An 18,015-nucleotide genomic window follows, 5' to 3' on the forward strand; every position below is an offset into this window, starting at 1 on the left:
ACTGATTAAAACCTTTAAAAGGTGCTACACCTGAAATACGACTTGCTCCAATATAAGAGTATATCTGACAACATTCAAAGTATTCACACATTCGGTGGCCCAAGGGGCAGATTCAGCAATCCAATGCTTTATTGTTACTTCCGCTATTCCTGATATCCTCCATATTTTATTGTATGACATGATTTTTTGGCACTCAAGCACATTGTTGCATGCATGTATGTGCATATGCATGTGCATGCGTACGTATGTATTTTTATGTGTGTCGCAATGTGGCTCAGCATGGGTGCTGACATAGGGCCTGGTACAAAGTATTTGGATCTGTCTTATGGCATGAACCTTCCAGAGAGGAAAAAATATTACCCCAAGATGTTGTGGCTACACCCCATCAGCAGCAGAGTGCCAGGTATTCACAGTAAGCTGTGGCCAGGCCCCCACATTTGGCCTGCTACCCAGTGGCATGGCTGCATGATGGTGCTGAGGTTATGGGCTTGACTCCAGCCGAAGCACACTCTCAGAGGAGTTTCTATGTTCTTTGCTTATTTGCTCTGGTTTCCTCCAAGTGATCTGGTGTTCTCCCAAATTACATATTTGTGGGTTAATTGGCTTCTGTGTGTATTTGTATGTTAAGGAATTTAGGAGGCTATTCAGAGTTGTTAGAAAACCAAAAAAAGTTAGCAACTGGGCAATAACATGTTGCACTGCAGGTGGGGCAGATATAACATGTGCAGAGAGGCTTAGATTTGGGTGGGTTATATTGTTTCTGTGCAGGGTAAATACTTGCTGCTTAATTTCTACACAGCAATTTAGATTTCAGTTTGAACACACCCCACCCAAATCTAACTCTCTCTGCACATATTACATCTACCCCACCTTCAGTGCACACGGTTTTGCCCAATTGCTTACTTTTTTGGTTTGCTAACAACTCTGAATACCCTCCTTGGACTGTAAGCTCCAATGGAGCAGGGATTGATTTTGAGCATTTAATAAGTTCTGCTTAATATGTTAGTGCTATACACAACAAATATAGTGAAGAAGATATAGTAGTATGTAAGAATCACTATCATATGGTTATATTTCAATGTGTATATAATAGTACATTGCTTTTAAAGAACTCACTTCCCCCTTCCCTGCAGTGTACATGGGTGGTCATTCCGAGTTGTTCGCTCGCAAGCTGCTTTTAGCAGCTTTGCACACGCTAAGCCGCCGCCTACTGGGAGTGAATCTTAGCTTATCAAAATTGCGAACGAAAGATTCGCAATATTGCGAAAAGACTTCTCTGTGCAGTTTCTGAGTAGCTCGAGACTTACTCTGCCAGTGCGATCAGTTCAGTGCTTGTTGTTCCTGGTTTGATGTCACAAACACTCCCAGCGTTCGCCCAGACACTCCTCCGTTTCTCCAGCCACTCCCGCGTTTTTCCCAGAAACGGTAGCGTTTTTTCACACACACCCATAAAACGGCCAGTTTCCGCCCAGAAACACCCACTTCCTGTCAATCACACTACGATCACCAGAACGAAGAAAAAACCTTGTAATGCCGTGAGTAAAATACCTAACTGCATAGCAAATTTACTTGGCGCAGTTGCACTGCGGACATTGCGCATGCGCATTAGCGACTAATCGCTCCGTTGCGAGAAAAAAATAACGAGCGAACAACTCGGAATGACCCCCATGGTTTTGCCCAACAGCTTACAAGTTTGCTTCTGCGATCAACTCTGAATAAGACCCTGTGTGTGCAGGAAAATGATTCCCCACTCAATAACTTTATTTCAACTTTCTTGACTTCTGAAATTCTCCTTTAATAGTTGCTTATTTTCTCAGGAATGCCACCTAAAAAAAAAATTGAATTAATGAACTTGCATTCAGATTTACTGAACCTGTTTTCCCTTCCTTGCTGAGGGTTTTCTCAGTCATGTGCTGAGCCCATTTATTTGGCGACATTACATTAATATTGTTCAATTTTTTAGTAGTACCCACACAAATGATACTTTGTTTTATTTTTCAGTAGACTTTACATGGATGCAACATGCCATGTCTATTGCTCCTTCAAACATATAAAACTAAAATGTAACTACAATGGATATATCTTGAAACTGAAAGAAACTGCACTAAAAGCAAATAAGATATATATTTTTCTTAATTAATACACAATTAAATACTTTGGTTTTCTTGCTTTGATATTCATTCACATTTCCAAAACTGCAAACAGGATGATTCTACTTTTAGGTTTTCATAACAAATCAGCACTTGAAAATTATCATATATTGGTTTTGTGGGATTTGCAACTTTTTCTGTCTTCCAATGAAATGCTTCCTTTCTTTGTGTATGAATAATGTGACAACCCAACATGGCCGACCATTTATTAAACTAGAAAACATACCACATTAAATGAGGGACATTGCGGGGAGATTGCCTACATTTTTTGTGTCATTGTTCTAGTCATTCTCTGATGACCATCAGATAACTCCTAAGGGGGCATATAATATGATGGAGCAGACTCTCCCTTGTCAAACAAGGTGCATGTGTCATTGGGATGGAGTTAAATTGCCGGCTATCGGGATCCTGGCATTCAGGATCCAAAATCCCGCCAGTCGACAATGCCGTCAGCCGGAATCCTGGCGCACTAGGGCTATTCCCACTCGAGGGTGTCCACGACACCCACTGAGTAGGAATAGATTCTGTAATGAGCGCAGCGAGCAACTGAGCCCGCAAGGGGACTCTTAGCGCTCGCCCCATTGTCAGCATTCTGGCAGGTGGGATGCTGCTGTCAGGATATTGACAGCCTCATCTCGTCTGTTGGGATAATGTATGTAATCCATGTCATTATGGGGGTAATAGAATATATATTAAGTTTTGGGGACTGTTAAAATGGGCAATATACTAAGCTCCCAAAAGCTTGTACCTGATAGTTGGTGAGATTTTAAGAAGCCATTAGTCATTATAGCCTATAGGTAATTGTGTTGCAAATGAATTAATGGAGAGGTATCTGATAACAATGTCAGTAGACTGGGGACGCTACAATGATTAATGTATTTGCTCCATAGGCCTATTGCAGTTGGGTTGTGACCTAAGTAGCTGCATACTAACCTATGGAGGGGAACACCCCCCGCTGCCTCACTTTTGCCAGTGGTGTTAGCAAAGACTCTGACACTGTGCAACTTCCTGAGCATCACACCTAAAATGGCAATTGTGCAGAAAATAGCTATGGCTCTGGCACAGTGCCAGAGGGGCCCATTTATCAGCAATATTTGCGGTTATGTCCCTGGAAACACCTGTTTGCGGGGGCCAAATATTATGTATCCCCCCAATGTAAGATACTTGCTGTGATCCCTCCATTTCCACCCACAGCTGCATCCCCCATAGGTTTTTGTGGAGGATGCGATACTGCCCGATGTATAAATATCGGGAATGTGAAACATTCCTGATATTGGCTCACACTGCCTATGGGCTACACTTCGAGAGAGGCAAGGAAGTAAAAGTGAATGCTACCATCAGTCCTGTGTCATGCCAACAGTAATGCATCCTGAGACCATTCATGTGTGTGGTTGCTTCTCAGTCAAGGGAGTGGCCTTACTCACAATTTTGCCTAAGAACACAGCCATGAATAAAGAAGGGTACCAAAACATCCTCCAAGAGCAACTTCTCCCAACCATCCAAGAACAGTTTGGTGATGTACAATACCTTTTCCAGCATGATGGAGCACCTTGCCATAAGGCAAAAATGATAACTAAGTGGCTTGGAGAACAAAACATCTATATTTTGGGTCCATGCCCAGTACACTCCCCAGAACATGACCACATTGAGAATTTGTGGTCAATCCTCAAGAGGCAGGTAGATAAACAAAATGACACAAATTCTGACAAACTCCAAGCATTAATTAGGCAAGAATGGGCAGCCATCAGTCAGTATGTGGCCGAGAAGTTGATTGACAGTATGCCAGGGCAAAATGCAGAGGTTTGAAAAAGAAGGGTCAACACTGCAAATATTGACTCTTTGCATACTGTAGACTTAAACCCCTTTCAGACTGCCAGCTATGAACATGGGTTATTGGCACATGAGCACGCATAACATGTATTCATGTGCGGTCTGAAAGGTGCCAAGGGAAAAATACTGGGTCGAGCACCCAGTATTTCAACCCTGGATGCGAGCAGGATTGAACTTGTGTTCAACCTGCTGTGTGGTGTAAACAGAAGCCAGGTCGGTTGCGACCCATTTCCCATTTACTGTGTGTGTATGGGCGGCACTTGGAGATCATGTGATTTCCAAGCACCGCTACCGCCATGTCACCGCTGACATCACCAACCCGGCAATTTGTCGGGTTGCAGACAGGGGCAGCGGGGTGCCTGAGGCAGGTCACACCCTAGGAGCTCCTAGATCAGGCTCACGGGTGCAACCCGCCTCAGGCGGTGTGAATGGGGTATTAATGTAATTGTCAATAAAAACCTTTGACACTTATGAAATGCTTGTAGTTTTACCACAGTAACCATGTCATTTTCAAAACTTTTGGCCATGGCTGTAGAACAAGCACATCATCTTCATTTTTTCACTTACATATGATTAAATGAACACTGTAACTTCTATATAAAGTGTAGTAAGATAATTTGTCAAGTGGAAGTGTACAAGATGCAGCTGCCAAGACAATATTATATGTTTGGGTACACTTGTGTGAGTTATAGATTAGCAACTTTGTGTGTATATAACAATTGCAGCTAACCTCGAGCACTATTCTACCTTGCATTGACCTTAAACATTATCTACAGTATGTTTATACTTCTGTATAATGTTTTACTAATAGAGGTTGATATTCACTTGTTAGCATGATTTCAGTACAATTTGGGGGTCTATAATTAGATGAGCTATGGCTATTTGCCTATCAAATTCCAGACCCACCCACATAACCTTCAGTGCTTCCCTATCTAATTACATCCTCTGTAGGGTATTCATAACATCACTTATCATGTCTTTCTTTAGTCTCACACCCTCCTGACACTTGGATAACTTTGTGGGGTATCATCATACAACCCATTAAGAACCTAGCAATCTGGTGGACCATTATGCAATAGGTAGCATCAATCCTTGTGTATCTATGCCTATTTCCCTATAGATTGTAAGCTTGCGAGCAGGGCCTTCCTACCTCTCTGTCTGTTTTTACCCAGTTTTGTTCTATTACTGTTGTTCCAATTGTAAAGCGCAACGGAATATGCTGCGCTATATAAGAAAGTGTTAATAAATAAATAAATAAATATTTGTCACTTTGCGTAGTTTCTACAGTGGGTGTAGGGGTGAGGCTGTTATGGGGCTCTGCAATGCTGGTTCACCATCCCTCTGGATATGAATGCCACTAACATAATACATGCAATGTCAAAATAATGCCACAAAAATAACTGAAAAATAAATATTAAAAAAATTGGCATTTCTGGAGCAAAGTAACCAGAAAGCATAATTTCACTGTGGCTGCCGGTGACTTTAACATTACAAGCCTCCTAAAAACAAAGGTACATATTCATCACTGTACCCTTATTGGCTCCACAATTATATAATATATTTATATTATTTATTAAAACCGTCCTTTAGCCTACAGTTCAGGGCCCCAAATATAATTGGCAAGCCCTCTAGAGTGCAGACTGCCAACCGTGTTTTAACATGTCATGGGGCCTAATTCAGACCTGATCTCTTGCTAGGTTTTTTTTTGCACTGCTGTGAACAGATAGTCGCTGCCAATAGGGGAGTGTATTTTCACTTTGCAAGTGTGCGAACGCACGTGTAGCAGAGCTGTGCAAACAGAATCTTGTGCAGTCTCTGAGTAGCCCAGGACTTACTCAGCCGCTGCGATCACTTCAGCCTGTTTGGGACCGGAATTAACGTCAGGAACCCTCCCTGCAAATGCTTGGACACGCCCATAGGCGTGCGCAGCACATTTTATTAGGGGGTGCACCGTCGGAGGGGTGTGTCTAGCACCACCTTTCGGGCGTGTTTAGCACCATCTATTGACGGTCAACGCAATATAAAATATTCACCCTTGTACCAATCCTAATAAAGCAGATACATTGTCAGGTGTTGTGGTGTGCACCAAACAAACACCCCTGATGGAACTAACTGCAATTACACTGCTCCTCCTCAGCCTGGTCTGGCTCCCCCTCACTTTCCCCTGCAAGCTGCAGCAGCTTACTTACAAGTCAGCCACTCACTGACACTGACAGTCGCAGACTAGTGCTGCTGCTGCTGGAAAAACGAGTGACGTGTCCATGCTGCTGCAGACTGCCTGCCAGTATTGAATTTGTCTACTTAAGAGGAACGCTGGCTACATGCTGCTCCTCATCAGTGGCTGGCGTTGCCATAGCATAGAAGGAGAAAGGTGGGCGTGCCAGCAGCATGACGTAATCACATCACGCAGTTTTTGTACATGGAGGTGAAGCTGCGAGTTTGAAAGCCGGTGGCAGTGGCACCCTTGATTAACCCAGGCATCCGGTCAGTAATGCAGTCCTGACAGGGTGCAGCGCAGAGGAGCCAGTAATCAGCCTGCTCGGCAATCGCTGCATCAGGCATGTGAGATCGAGGTGCCAGACATTAGGGGGTGCCTGTGCGCACCAGGCACCCCCCCTGCGCACACCTATGGACACGCCTGCGTTTTTCCAACCACTCCTAGAAAACGGTCAGTTGCCACCCACAAACGGCTTCTTCCTATCAATCTCCTTGCAATCGCCCATGCGAATGGATTCTTCGCACATACCCATCGCTGAGCGGCGATCCACTTTGTACCTGTGTGACGCACTTGCTCACTGCGGTGCATGCGCAGTTCTGACCTGATCACAGCGCTGCATAAAACGCTAGCGAGCGATCAGGTCTAAATTACCCCCATGGTATCTTCAATAGGCCATTGTTTTTTATGCAGTGCGTTTTTCTTGATATTCTACTTGCTCTCAAATATATTTATTACCCTTCTACGATGTGCCATCATGACTAGCACAGCTTGTTATCCTTCTCACCGTAGTAGATTGCTCTGCCAGGTGGCATAATTTGTAGGGTACCACGAAATGTAATGCTTCAATACTATATTAATCCGACGGGATATTGGATACATGATGTATGATAGAACAATTAAGCTATTTACCACTATACCATTGGGCTGGTATGGGTTGTTGGATAGACACAACTTAGATCGACAGTCATTAGGTCAACCATGGAAGGTCGACATGCATTAGGCCGACAGGGACAATAGGTCAACATGGTCATTAGGTCACCATGAACTAGGTCGACAGGTCAAAAGGTTGACATGAGGTTTTTGACTGTTTTTGGTGTTGTTTTCTCTGTAAAGTGACGGGGAACCCAAATTAGTGCACCGTGTCCCCTCGCATGGTTTGCTTCGCTCGCCATGGTTCGGGCAAGGTGCCTCGCTCCACTACTGCCTCGCTCGGCACAGTTTACTGTTCCAATCGTAGTCCATGTAGTATGTAAAAATCCAAAAAACGAAAAAAATTGTAAATCTCACGTCGACCTGTCGACCTAGTACATGTCGACCTAATACATGTCGACCTAATGGCATTGTCGACCTTCAGTGGTCAACCTAATGAGTGTCAACATGTCGACCTAGCGACTGTAACCCCATTGGGCAATGTGTTTTTTTTTTATCCGCCTTTAATTATTGGACAGCATCGTATATTGCTAATCCTTGTGGAATCAGAGAAGCACAGATGTATGTGCAGGTCACTGTGGAAACGAAGAGGTGCTACAGAAGGTGGTATGCATTGAATCACACAGTATTACAGTATGTACACCATGGAAGAACCATGGCCATATAATACATAGAGGATAGGGTGGTAGGTTTAGGCTACCTATCATAACACACCGACCACTTCGCTGCGATGTGATAATACATTTTTATGAGCGATCATTATTTTTTCATTTGCCGATTTTAAAATGATCATAATCCAAATATATTATTATTGTATTGGTTCTATTATACAACACGATATGACATTCATAAAAATGAAAAAAGCATGGCAAAGTAAGGTAAATATTGTGAGACTCTCTTATGCTATAACTCACATACTGTACGATATGGCAGGTCATACAAAAGGCTTACGGGATACATGTTTATTTTGAATAGTTGCAGTAATTCACACAAGAATGACAAATTACATATATTTACCTGGCGGTAATTTCTATAAACTCACCTTGAAAGCATATCTTCACCCTTTACCCTACTACATACACATATTTTAACTTGTCACTGTATACAATAACACAGAACAATAACATATTCTACAGGAAAACAACGAAAGCTATATACACCAAATCAGTAATAACATACACATCCAATGCAAAGATAAAAGCTTACATATAAATGCCAAATAAATAGATCAATATTTGAACTGCTAGCAATATTGTAAATCACACACCATTATATTATGTTCTACTATGTTAAACTGAATTTTAAAAAATATGGCGAAAAATACAGTAGCCCACTGAATAAACAGTTTTATATACCCCATTTTCTTATTAATTATTCTGTTTCTTAAATTGTGATCGGTTTTTATCTGTCAATACATGCTGGGTCTTATAGTTCCACTAGCTGTTGAGCCTCAAGATGTATATTACTGTTATACCAGATGATTCATCTGATGTAAGAGAAGAAAGACATCCAGGGACTATATAAATGTAATGCTGTACACACCGACAATATGTAGCACACATTATTCTCACATTAAAGTGAAGTACCAAGTTGCTGCTAATTCAAGGGTTAAGTATAAATAAGGAAATTAGTTCCTATGGGGATACTACTGCTTATGTATGCCTCTACCTGTTGGCACTACCATGGCACAATCGTGTTGTGGGCAACTGTCTTGGCTGAAAGCCATTGTCCCATTAGACCTGTGACCAGCTGGCTCTGCTCCGCTCAGGAGTACAAGGAGCAGTTAATGCAAGTTTACTGTACACAAAGCGATATTGTGGGCTGCAATGTTTTCTCTCGCTTAGATAACGATTATCTAAAGTTATTTCAGTTTTGGGAATGCAGATCTTATTTATGTGTTTTAACTGTATATAGAACAACCTCTCCCTTTTATGTAAACGTGTTTTTCAGGCAGGTTTCAAACTGGTGGTAATAAAAACGAATACACTTTACAGTTTCTATGCATTGACTTAGAAAATAATGTATTTTGAATCGATCTAACAATATAACATGTTCTTTGTATACAAATAACAAATTCCCATCAGTGAATATAGGTGCTGCTGCTATGTTGTGTGATGATTGCAGGTTTTAGCCTAAGATACTAATTTTTTTTAATGTTTGTATTCAATAGCTTGCATTCAGCCAGACTGTGCTTAACTCATAATCCTATGACCCAAATACATTTAATTATTATATTGTTTCATTAGAGAACACTACCTTATAGCTATAAAAGGCAAACTGTAGTATTCAAAATAACTACGGTATAGAAAAACGCGGAAAAATTGTATGGTGATTGACATTGGTCTATATATTCACAGGTAAAATGGGAAAAAACACCTTATGTGACTGTCATGTGTATACTATATTTTTATTTATAAAATTTGATTGTATCTAAAAGGTTTCCTGATATTTACGTGTCAAGCATGATAAAAATAGTTATGACATTTATGTTAAAGAGAATACGATCTGAAATAAAACCACGATTATTTAAACCAAGTTTATTAAAAGAAAAACGTCAAAGAAATATGCATGCTCTGTTAGTTAAATATTAAGATGTGTTTATTTTACAGTATACGAGTGAAAGTTTGTTTAAGGCAATTACCTTCAAATATTTTGCATTATATATGTGTCTTTTATAGGCTGTTGCCAAACGACAAATGTGATGCAGTACAACAAAAAAGAAAATCAACAAATACAAAGCAAATAATTCAATGATGGTTTCAGTTCTTCTATCATTGCTGTATTTATTTCTCATACTTCAGTAGATGGAGACGGAACTACAACAGGTTGACTAAAGTGTTCCAAAAATACTCAGTAAAGCGTTTTGTTAACTTCCCTAAATATTATTTATTTGGTCAGCAAGATTAATCATTTTATTTTACTTTCTTTGTCGTTATTGAGGATTGCGATCTAGTGAGATGTTTACTATACAATCTGAAAAATAAATAAATAAATTACTATTGTGTCCTTTCTATTTACCTCTAAAACCTGACGATGGCAGGAGGAGATAATAGAGGGGAGCCCCATAAAGAAAGTGACCATCGGTAAAAGCCAAAGACAGCCCTCTGCAATAGTAAACAGCACAAGGCGTGGAGTAGGCGGGACTGCCTTGGATGTATTACCCAATCATAGCTTGTTCAGGCACTGCAAGCAGCCAATCATCGTTAAGGCTGGTTTATCAGAGTGGGAGCATGGACACTGGCTGCGAGGACTGTGTGCCCCGACGAGCTATTAAAGCGTGCAGCTCCCCCCTGAGCTATCAGCCAGCGGGCAATTAGGGAGCAGGTCTCAGCCCTCTGCCACTGTCATGCCTCTCTGAGCCTCCTCACCAGCTGGATCACTGCATCACATGGATATAGGAGACATAAGGGATCAGGGTGCCCTGTGAGCAGAAGAGTTACATAGCCCGGCATATTCCGAGCACAGGATCTATCCTCCCTGTGGTATTTGTCCTGAGGTCACCAACTTTGGATGCGTCTTTCCCAGCTGGTCTCTTCCATCAATTTAGGCTGCTGGTATGTAATCTTATATCATTGTATACATACTGTACAGTCGGCTGTGCGGCTAGTGTACGCTGCGTCCGTGCTGTATTCTGACTCTTTTAAATGTTCTTATGCAAAAGAAATGAGTGTTATATGCAGATAATAATTATCCTGGCTAGTGTCACCATCATCCAGGCTGCACAGCAGTACAGTGGCCGGTTTGATTTCAGTGTCATTGTGTTGTTACTGTACTTTGCATTTTGTTTGAGTAAAATGTTGCTACTGGCTACAGCATAAACTTAATTTAAGTAAGGGTTCACCAATAGACATTCCATATTTAGCAAATGATTGCGTTTGGGAATGACTCCAGTTTTCCTCTGTAGCAGTTGGTGTATTTCTGTATTCTTATTTTTATTTTTCGTTATGATTTAAATCCATTGTATGTGTAAGAATGCTCAGAGATCACATAGTGAAAGACAGGTAATTATGGCTCATTAAATACATATGGAGATTAAATATTGATGCACTAAGCAAGGGGTTATTGCAGGTGCGATTACGGGTCTTTTATGAATGTGAATTATCAATCACCAGCCCTGACCTCCTGATTTATATATGACTGTAATTGCTGCCAGTATACAGTGTAGATAGTATCCGCAGCTGCATAGAGTATACATAACTGGAAATAAATAAATAAAATAAAATAAAGCAAAATAAATAAACAAGAGTCATCTGATAGGGAGATGTTAATCTATTTAATACAAGGAATGTGCATACTAGGTGGTAAAATACTATACATCACATGTAGCACATTGTGCAGATTAGATTATTACACCTCTATAAGTGTGTTTCCTGTATCTAGTTGTACTGCATACAGTACATGACATGCATTCGGGTGAGAGGAGATGGGCAGTGAGAGTAATGATTGATGATAAGTGCCAGTCAGTAAGAGGGTGCATACAGTATCTGTACACCCTGAGTAGGCTGCCTGTGGCCCGTAGCCGTGCATAGCAATAACCCCCTGTCCATCTTATCTCCACAGTAAGTGGGCGCATTAGAGGACATGTACGAGATCCAGGCTGTCGCCGTGCCCTCTGCTTCCCCGTCCAACTCATCCTCTTCCCCCCACTCCTCATACTCATCCTCCCTGGCTGGAGACTCTGAGATAGACGTGGAGAGCTTGGAGCTGGAGGCAGATGAGCAGCCGGAGCAGGGCAGGATGGTTGGGCCGGAGGAAGAGGAGGACGAGGAGGAGGAGGACCAGGACGGGAATGGGCTCACACACTCCAGAAAGGATCTCCAGCAAAAAGTGTCTGATAAAGGCGGAGAACAGAGGAAGCTGAGCAGGACCCCCAAGTGTGCCAGGTGCAGGAACCATGGTGTGGTCTCCTGTCTGAAGGGCCACAAGCGCTTCTGTCGCTGGCGGGACTGCCAATGTGCCAACTGCCTGCTGGTGGTGGAGAGGCAGAGAGTCATGGCAGCACAGGTGGCCCTGAGAAGACAGCAAGCCACAGAGGTAATGTTGCTCTATGATCAGCCATGTATAGTGCCATGCCAGCCATAGGCCTCACCAAGACATTACTGATCCCATACCAATGTCCATTACAGTCTATACAATGGGAATGCTGGCCAGACATCTGCTCCTCATTTCTTTCCCATCTGTGTAACTACTTGTGTGTTGCTGTTTGCTGATTGAACTCGTCTAATAAGGCAGAAATGAAGCAAAGATGATGTAGTAAATGATTTCTGATCTGAGTCCCATTGACTCATTTCACTTAAGTCAGATGGATTCATTATCTATAGAAAATAGTAGGCTGAGGAAAGTGACTGGTGCTAAGCACACAGGAATGGACTGCCAGGACAGGACAAGGCAGGCCTATTACTACCGTGTTCTTGCCTACAGTATACTCTGCTCTCTGGGGCTACTAGTAACAGTATGTTGTAACAACAGGGACAGTATTATTATTAATTATAAGTATAGTGATACAGAAACATTATAGACAAACGGTGAGACTTTGCTTTTATATAAATAAACAATGGAACCTCCAGGAGACGTTTCAGATCACCTTGGTGTTGTTTTAGTTGTTGGGTGACATTAGGAGCATGTTACTGTTGTTTCTGCTGTTGTGCTGAGCACAGCTGCGCTGTGACCGGGGACTGTGATGCGCTGTGACCGGGGACTGTGCTGCGCTGTGACCGGGGACTGTGCTGCGCTGTGACCAGGGACTGTGCTGCGCTGTGACCGAGGACTGTGCTGCGCTGTGACCGGGGACTGTGCTGCGCTGTGACCAGGGACTGTGCTGCGCTGTGACCAGGCACTGTGCTGCACTGTGACCAGGCACTGTGCTGCGCTGTGACCTGACCAGGGACTATGCTGCGCTGTGACCAGGGACTGTGCTGCGCTGTGACCAGGGACTGTGCTGCGCTGTGACCAGGGACTGTGCTGTCCGCTGTAGAAGTCTGTCAGCAGGAGCACTGCAATGCCACTACACTGTCTGCCAGCCTGTCACTCTCAGCATAGTGTAACCCCTAACACCCACTCACACGCAGGCCTGCATTCTGTCCCGTATGTACAGTATATGCTGCTGATACAAATGAATCCTAGAACACGTTAGTGCAAATGGAAACTGTTTCCCATTATTTTTGGCATAATAGTGCAGTGACTAAGAGAACTGATTGTCGAACCTTAGTAGAACAAGAAGAGTTGCAGGTTCTGCCATTTTCAGTACTCAATCAGAGGTTTGGAATAAATAAGCAAGGAACTTTGCTTAGAGTATATAGGTATATCTGCATCACACCAGAGAGCCAGGCATAGTATACCTATGCTGGCACCGAGCCACTTAATCAGCACACGCTCAGCCTGGCACTATACCACCCCGACAGACAGCCACGGGCACATTTCTGCTGTATCAAGGATTGTCCTGTTCTGTCAGACCTCAGCAGAAGCACTATCAGTCACTTGTCGCAGAATAATCTCCTTTGTTTCCATCTAAACAGAGACAGTAGAGAGGCTATTTTGTGTTCAAACTCATAAATATCCACTTGTGCCTTGTATTGTGTTCGCGGTGGGAAAGTCGCTAGTTGTTTCCTGGTCAGGTTTACATTTAAAACACTGTTTTATTTAAATAAATGGAGACACATATTTTTGTTTTGTTTTTTTGTGAACACATACCAATGAACTCATTTCTTCCCCGAGTGCTTTGCTTAGCTGTGTGTGTATATTATTGTATAAGGGTGCTATGTAATGTTTATGTGACGTTGTAACGTTGTATGTTTATTATGTTCTTTGTTGCAGGATAAGAAAGGTCTTACTGGGAAACACAATATCACAGAGAGGAAAACTGTCTACCAGCGACACATAAGAACCCCCAGCTTGCTGGCTAAGAGTATACTGGAAGGTAATATTACACCCATCATCCATTTTCGCATAAAATGGAAAAAAGCATCTAAGCCATGTAATTTATTTTCCACCATACTATCTGTATTGTGTTTTCCTCCCACTGCTGGAGGTATGTTGCTGCGTGGGAATGATGGCACATACTGTATGTTAGGGGGATATCAGACGCTGGTGTAATTAGTAATTAGTCTGTACGCGGAGTCTGGGCACACGGTGTGACTGCGATTAAAGTGCGTTTCGCTGCTTAAGTTATTATCTCGGTCTCTTTATACATATATGTCATAACATACATATTGTGTTTTTAAATGGAAAAGTAATACAACTGAACAATGTATTCAGATATACGGAAAACACAATCGTTCAGGGGGAAAACATTTTCTTTTTTAAAACGTGAGAGCAAGTATATGAAAATATACAGTCATGTAAAATGTAATTACCACATAACAATATGTAAAACAAGCAATACAGAACCACCGCATGATAATACAGCTTGCAGGAGACTGCAGTTTACAATACAAACAGATCATCGTAACACAATTAAACGATATGTTGTTAGCTAACACATATCACCATATGGTAAATTATTTGGCGAGACTTGAAGGGTAAATACAAAGTTATTAACTCACTCACTTCTGTAGACATACAGCAGGTGCATCTGCAAGTGTAGGGTTAACAGTAAAATGTTCTCATTAATATATATGTAGCGAAATGGCTTGTATTGGGATCGGATGTTATCCACATACAAAAGTCTGAATTTACCTAATCGATCTGTGACATAAAACTCGTTAAATAAATCTATGTTGAACGTTGTGCACTATAGATCCGACTTGTAACCAGCACTGAGAGAAAAGACTGTAGACTAGCCAATGACTCCAATACATTTATTTAAATTAGCATCTTTCCACAGACACGATCTACAGGTTTTCAAAACTTTGGGTTTAAGCGTAAAAGTTTTGCATTGTATTTTACTTGCAAATGTCTCTCAAACGTGCCTCTCAGTTTCTACATATTCTCATGGGATTCATAAACAAATACAAGTATTTTGCATGATAATGGGAAAGGGAAACGTCCACTTTATTCGAAGGGAAAAAAAAAAAAAACCCAATAGCGAGACTCATTTCACACTCGTGGGAAGTGTCGACTCAGTGAAATTAACCCTCTGGCTTAAAAGGATCATTTTAATGTTCTGTGTGTTCAGACACCAGTCACAGGACACATTGTACCTCTTTTATATTTCCTCCATCTCCAGACATCACTCTCTGCACTGTTTTTCCTCTTACATTTCGTCTTTTTGCTCTTAACTGTCTTGTCTCTTTTCTTTTCTTTTCTTCTAGTTCGAGTTTCCTCCCATCTGTAACTCTTTGTACATTGATCTGCCTCTAGGAAATATACGTGTCATCAGTTCTAGGTATAGCCACGTTCTCTGGCATTATAGTGTGACACCTACTATAATAATATTATTATTATTATTATTATTATTATTATTATTATTATTATTATTATCATTATTAGTATCCTTTATTATATGATGCGATAAGGGGCCATCAGCACCTTGCAAAGTAAATAAAAACAGTATGAACAAAACAATAGAAAAGTGACTTTCCATAAAAAACATTACAGAACACCGACATGGTTTATAAACATTGTTGCAGTAGCGTCATAATACATAAAAAAGCAGTGGGGCACTTGATCCCAAAGGTTTGGTGCTGTAGTTTGCAGCCGGGAGGAGATGATGGTGTAAGTGAGGGATGGAAAAGCACAAGAGGGAAGAGATCCCTGTAAATACATAACTGCACCTAGATGGTCTCCTTCTGCCCATGTTATAATATCTGTTCTAGTGTACTGAATTATATATGAAACTAGCTTTAGCATTTACAGTATTATGACAGAATATTCAACTACATACAATAAAGCAATGTTTGTAGTCAATGTATGTTTGCAGATATGTACAATGAACTCTTGAGCATTTAATTATTGCTTTGTTATTTTATCCTCCCTTAGCATAGATTTATGGATGTAAATTAAAAATAAAATTATTTTATAATATCAGAAATGTGGATGTGTTTAGGTCAGCCTTTGCTGTTCTCCTGCTTGGTGGAAAGCCTTTAAATGGACTTTTAGAGAATATAAAAGATATGGTGAAATGACAAAAGCTGCCTTCTGTTGACCTCCATGCATCCCATGTAATAAATCAATTCTGCTTGCAGGTTATCGACCTATGCCGACCGATTCTTATATGGGGCCCAACTCCTCACTGCCAGCCCCTGTGAGTGACAGGATGAGGAAGAGACGGGCCTTTGCTGATAAGGAGCTGGAGAACATTATGCTGGAGAGGGAATATAAAGAAAGAGAGATGCTAGAGGCCTCTCAGGCTGCCAACCTTTTCCTGCCCAGCCGCATGGTACATGCCACAGAGTACAATTCCTACAAAGCTGCCTATGGTAACTCACAGGTTGATGCCCCCAAGAAAGACTTATGCAGTTACCTGCCTACTTGTCTTGATCTCACCATGCAATATTCAGGATCAGGAAATGTGGAGCTCATATCTTCTAATGTAAGTGTGGCCACAACTTACAGACAATATCCTGTCCCCTCCAGGTTCTTGGTTTGGCCAAAGAATGGTCCAATCACTGATGCTCTTCTCTACCAACAGTGCCTGTTAAATGCCACAGCTATGCAGACACTGAAACCTGGGTCAAATTGGGACTCAAAATCTAGCCCAATGATTGATTGCCAGCCACTAGAACAGGACCTAGTACCACCCAAAATGGAAACCCAAATGATACATCCACAACACTTAAAACAGGACACTGGAGAAAGGTCTGCATTTTCTCCACCAAAGAGGAACTTCTCACAGATATCTGGCAAGGACCATTTGTCTCCACCGGAGAGCCTAATGAACAAGATCAGTAAGGAAGCAGCTAAACAGCCCCTGTCTTTAAAGTACAGTCCCTTCCACTCATTATTTCAGCAGGCACATCTTGAGAAGTCATTGTCAGAGCTTAAATCCTCTTGTACCAAAGACCCCTATGAAGAACCCACAACGAAATTCAGAGAATGTTCATCCAAGGAAAACCAGACATACAAATTAACTATTGATAGGTACAATAAGGACTTTTTCTTAGGCAAAGAAACAGGATCAAAACTTTCAGTCAACGAACCCTTACCGTTTTCTGTGGAATCAATCCTTAAGATGCCGTCAACCACAGCGCAGCGTTCCAGTGAGTAACATTCCTCACACCAGTGGCTACTGGATTAGCTGCTGGGACCCACTAGAATTCATTCATTAAGCAGGCATCTGTGGGATGCACATGTCCTTTTTATACAGTGTACAAATATATATTTGCATGTTGCTTCTCTTTTGTACAAATGACAATATTTAAATGTAAAAAGTATGATCTGCATATGTGAATTGTAAAGTATTGGAATATGAAACAATATATAAATATATAAATATACAGTATAAATAATAAAATACAATGGTTAAATATTTATTTACATGGTTATCTGATATTTACTTTTTTATTTACAAACATATTTCTGTGACAAAGGCCTGTAAATCAACAACATCGAATCACAATAGGGCATTCATTACAGTTGTCAGATATACATTAAACAAAGTGCACTTGGTTTTTCCAGACTTTGGTAGTTTTTAGTTTTCATTGTTAGCTACTTTTCAAATCAGTAGTATGATTGCATAATCTAAAGGAAAAAAAATAATCTTAATTGTATAATCTGTAGGAATGTATTGTTTGTCATTTTTCAAGATATTAAATCATGTTCCTAAATAATATGCACAGTAACATAGCCACAACACACTCTTATTTCATTAAGGCCACATTCCTAAATGTACATTAGGTGTACTAAAACCTTTATCTTTACAGCAGCTAATCCAGTTATATTGGTCCTAAGGTTTGCATTGAAGGCATCAGAGAGAGAATACAAAAAGCAATTTTTAGATTATCATTGTAA

General features: G+C 41.2%; 1 protein-coding gene across 4 annotated transcripts in view; it reads left to right on the forward strand.

The window, feature by feature from the left end:
• The window catches only part of DMRT2 (doublesex and mab-3 related transcription factor 2), a 52,278-nt gene extending 34,743 nt beyond the window's left edge, over positions 1-17,535 (forward strand). For 2 of the 4 annotated variants that reach the window (XM_063913941.1, XM_063913940.1), the window contains exons 2-4: positions 11,689-12,162; positions 13,942-14,044; positions 16,251-17,535. In XM_063913941.1, the coding sequence (XP_063770011.1) occupies positions 11,710-12,162; positions 13,942-14,044; positions 16,251-17,272 (1,578 nt within the window). In that variant the 5' untranslated portion in view covers positions 11,689-11,709 and the 3' untranslated portion in view covers positions 17,273-17,535. Of the gene's footprint in view, positions 1-10,359; positions 10,683-11,688; positions 12,163-13,941; positions 14,045-15,375; positions 15,452-16,250 lie in introns of those variants that run through there. The other 2 variants (XM_063913939.1, XM_063913942.1) reach the window with 2 other exon arrangements.
• Positions 17,536-18,015: the final 480 nt, after the last annotated feature.

Source organism: Pseudophryne corroboree, chromosome 1 (assembly GCF_028390025.1).
Source record: "Pseudophryne corroboree isolate aPseCor3 chromosome 1, aPseCor3.hap2, whole genome shotgun sequence".
NCBI lineage: Eukaryota > Metazoa > Chordata > Amphibia > Anura > Myobatrachidae > Pseudophryne > Pseudophryne corroboree.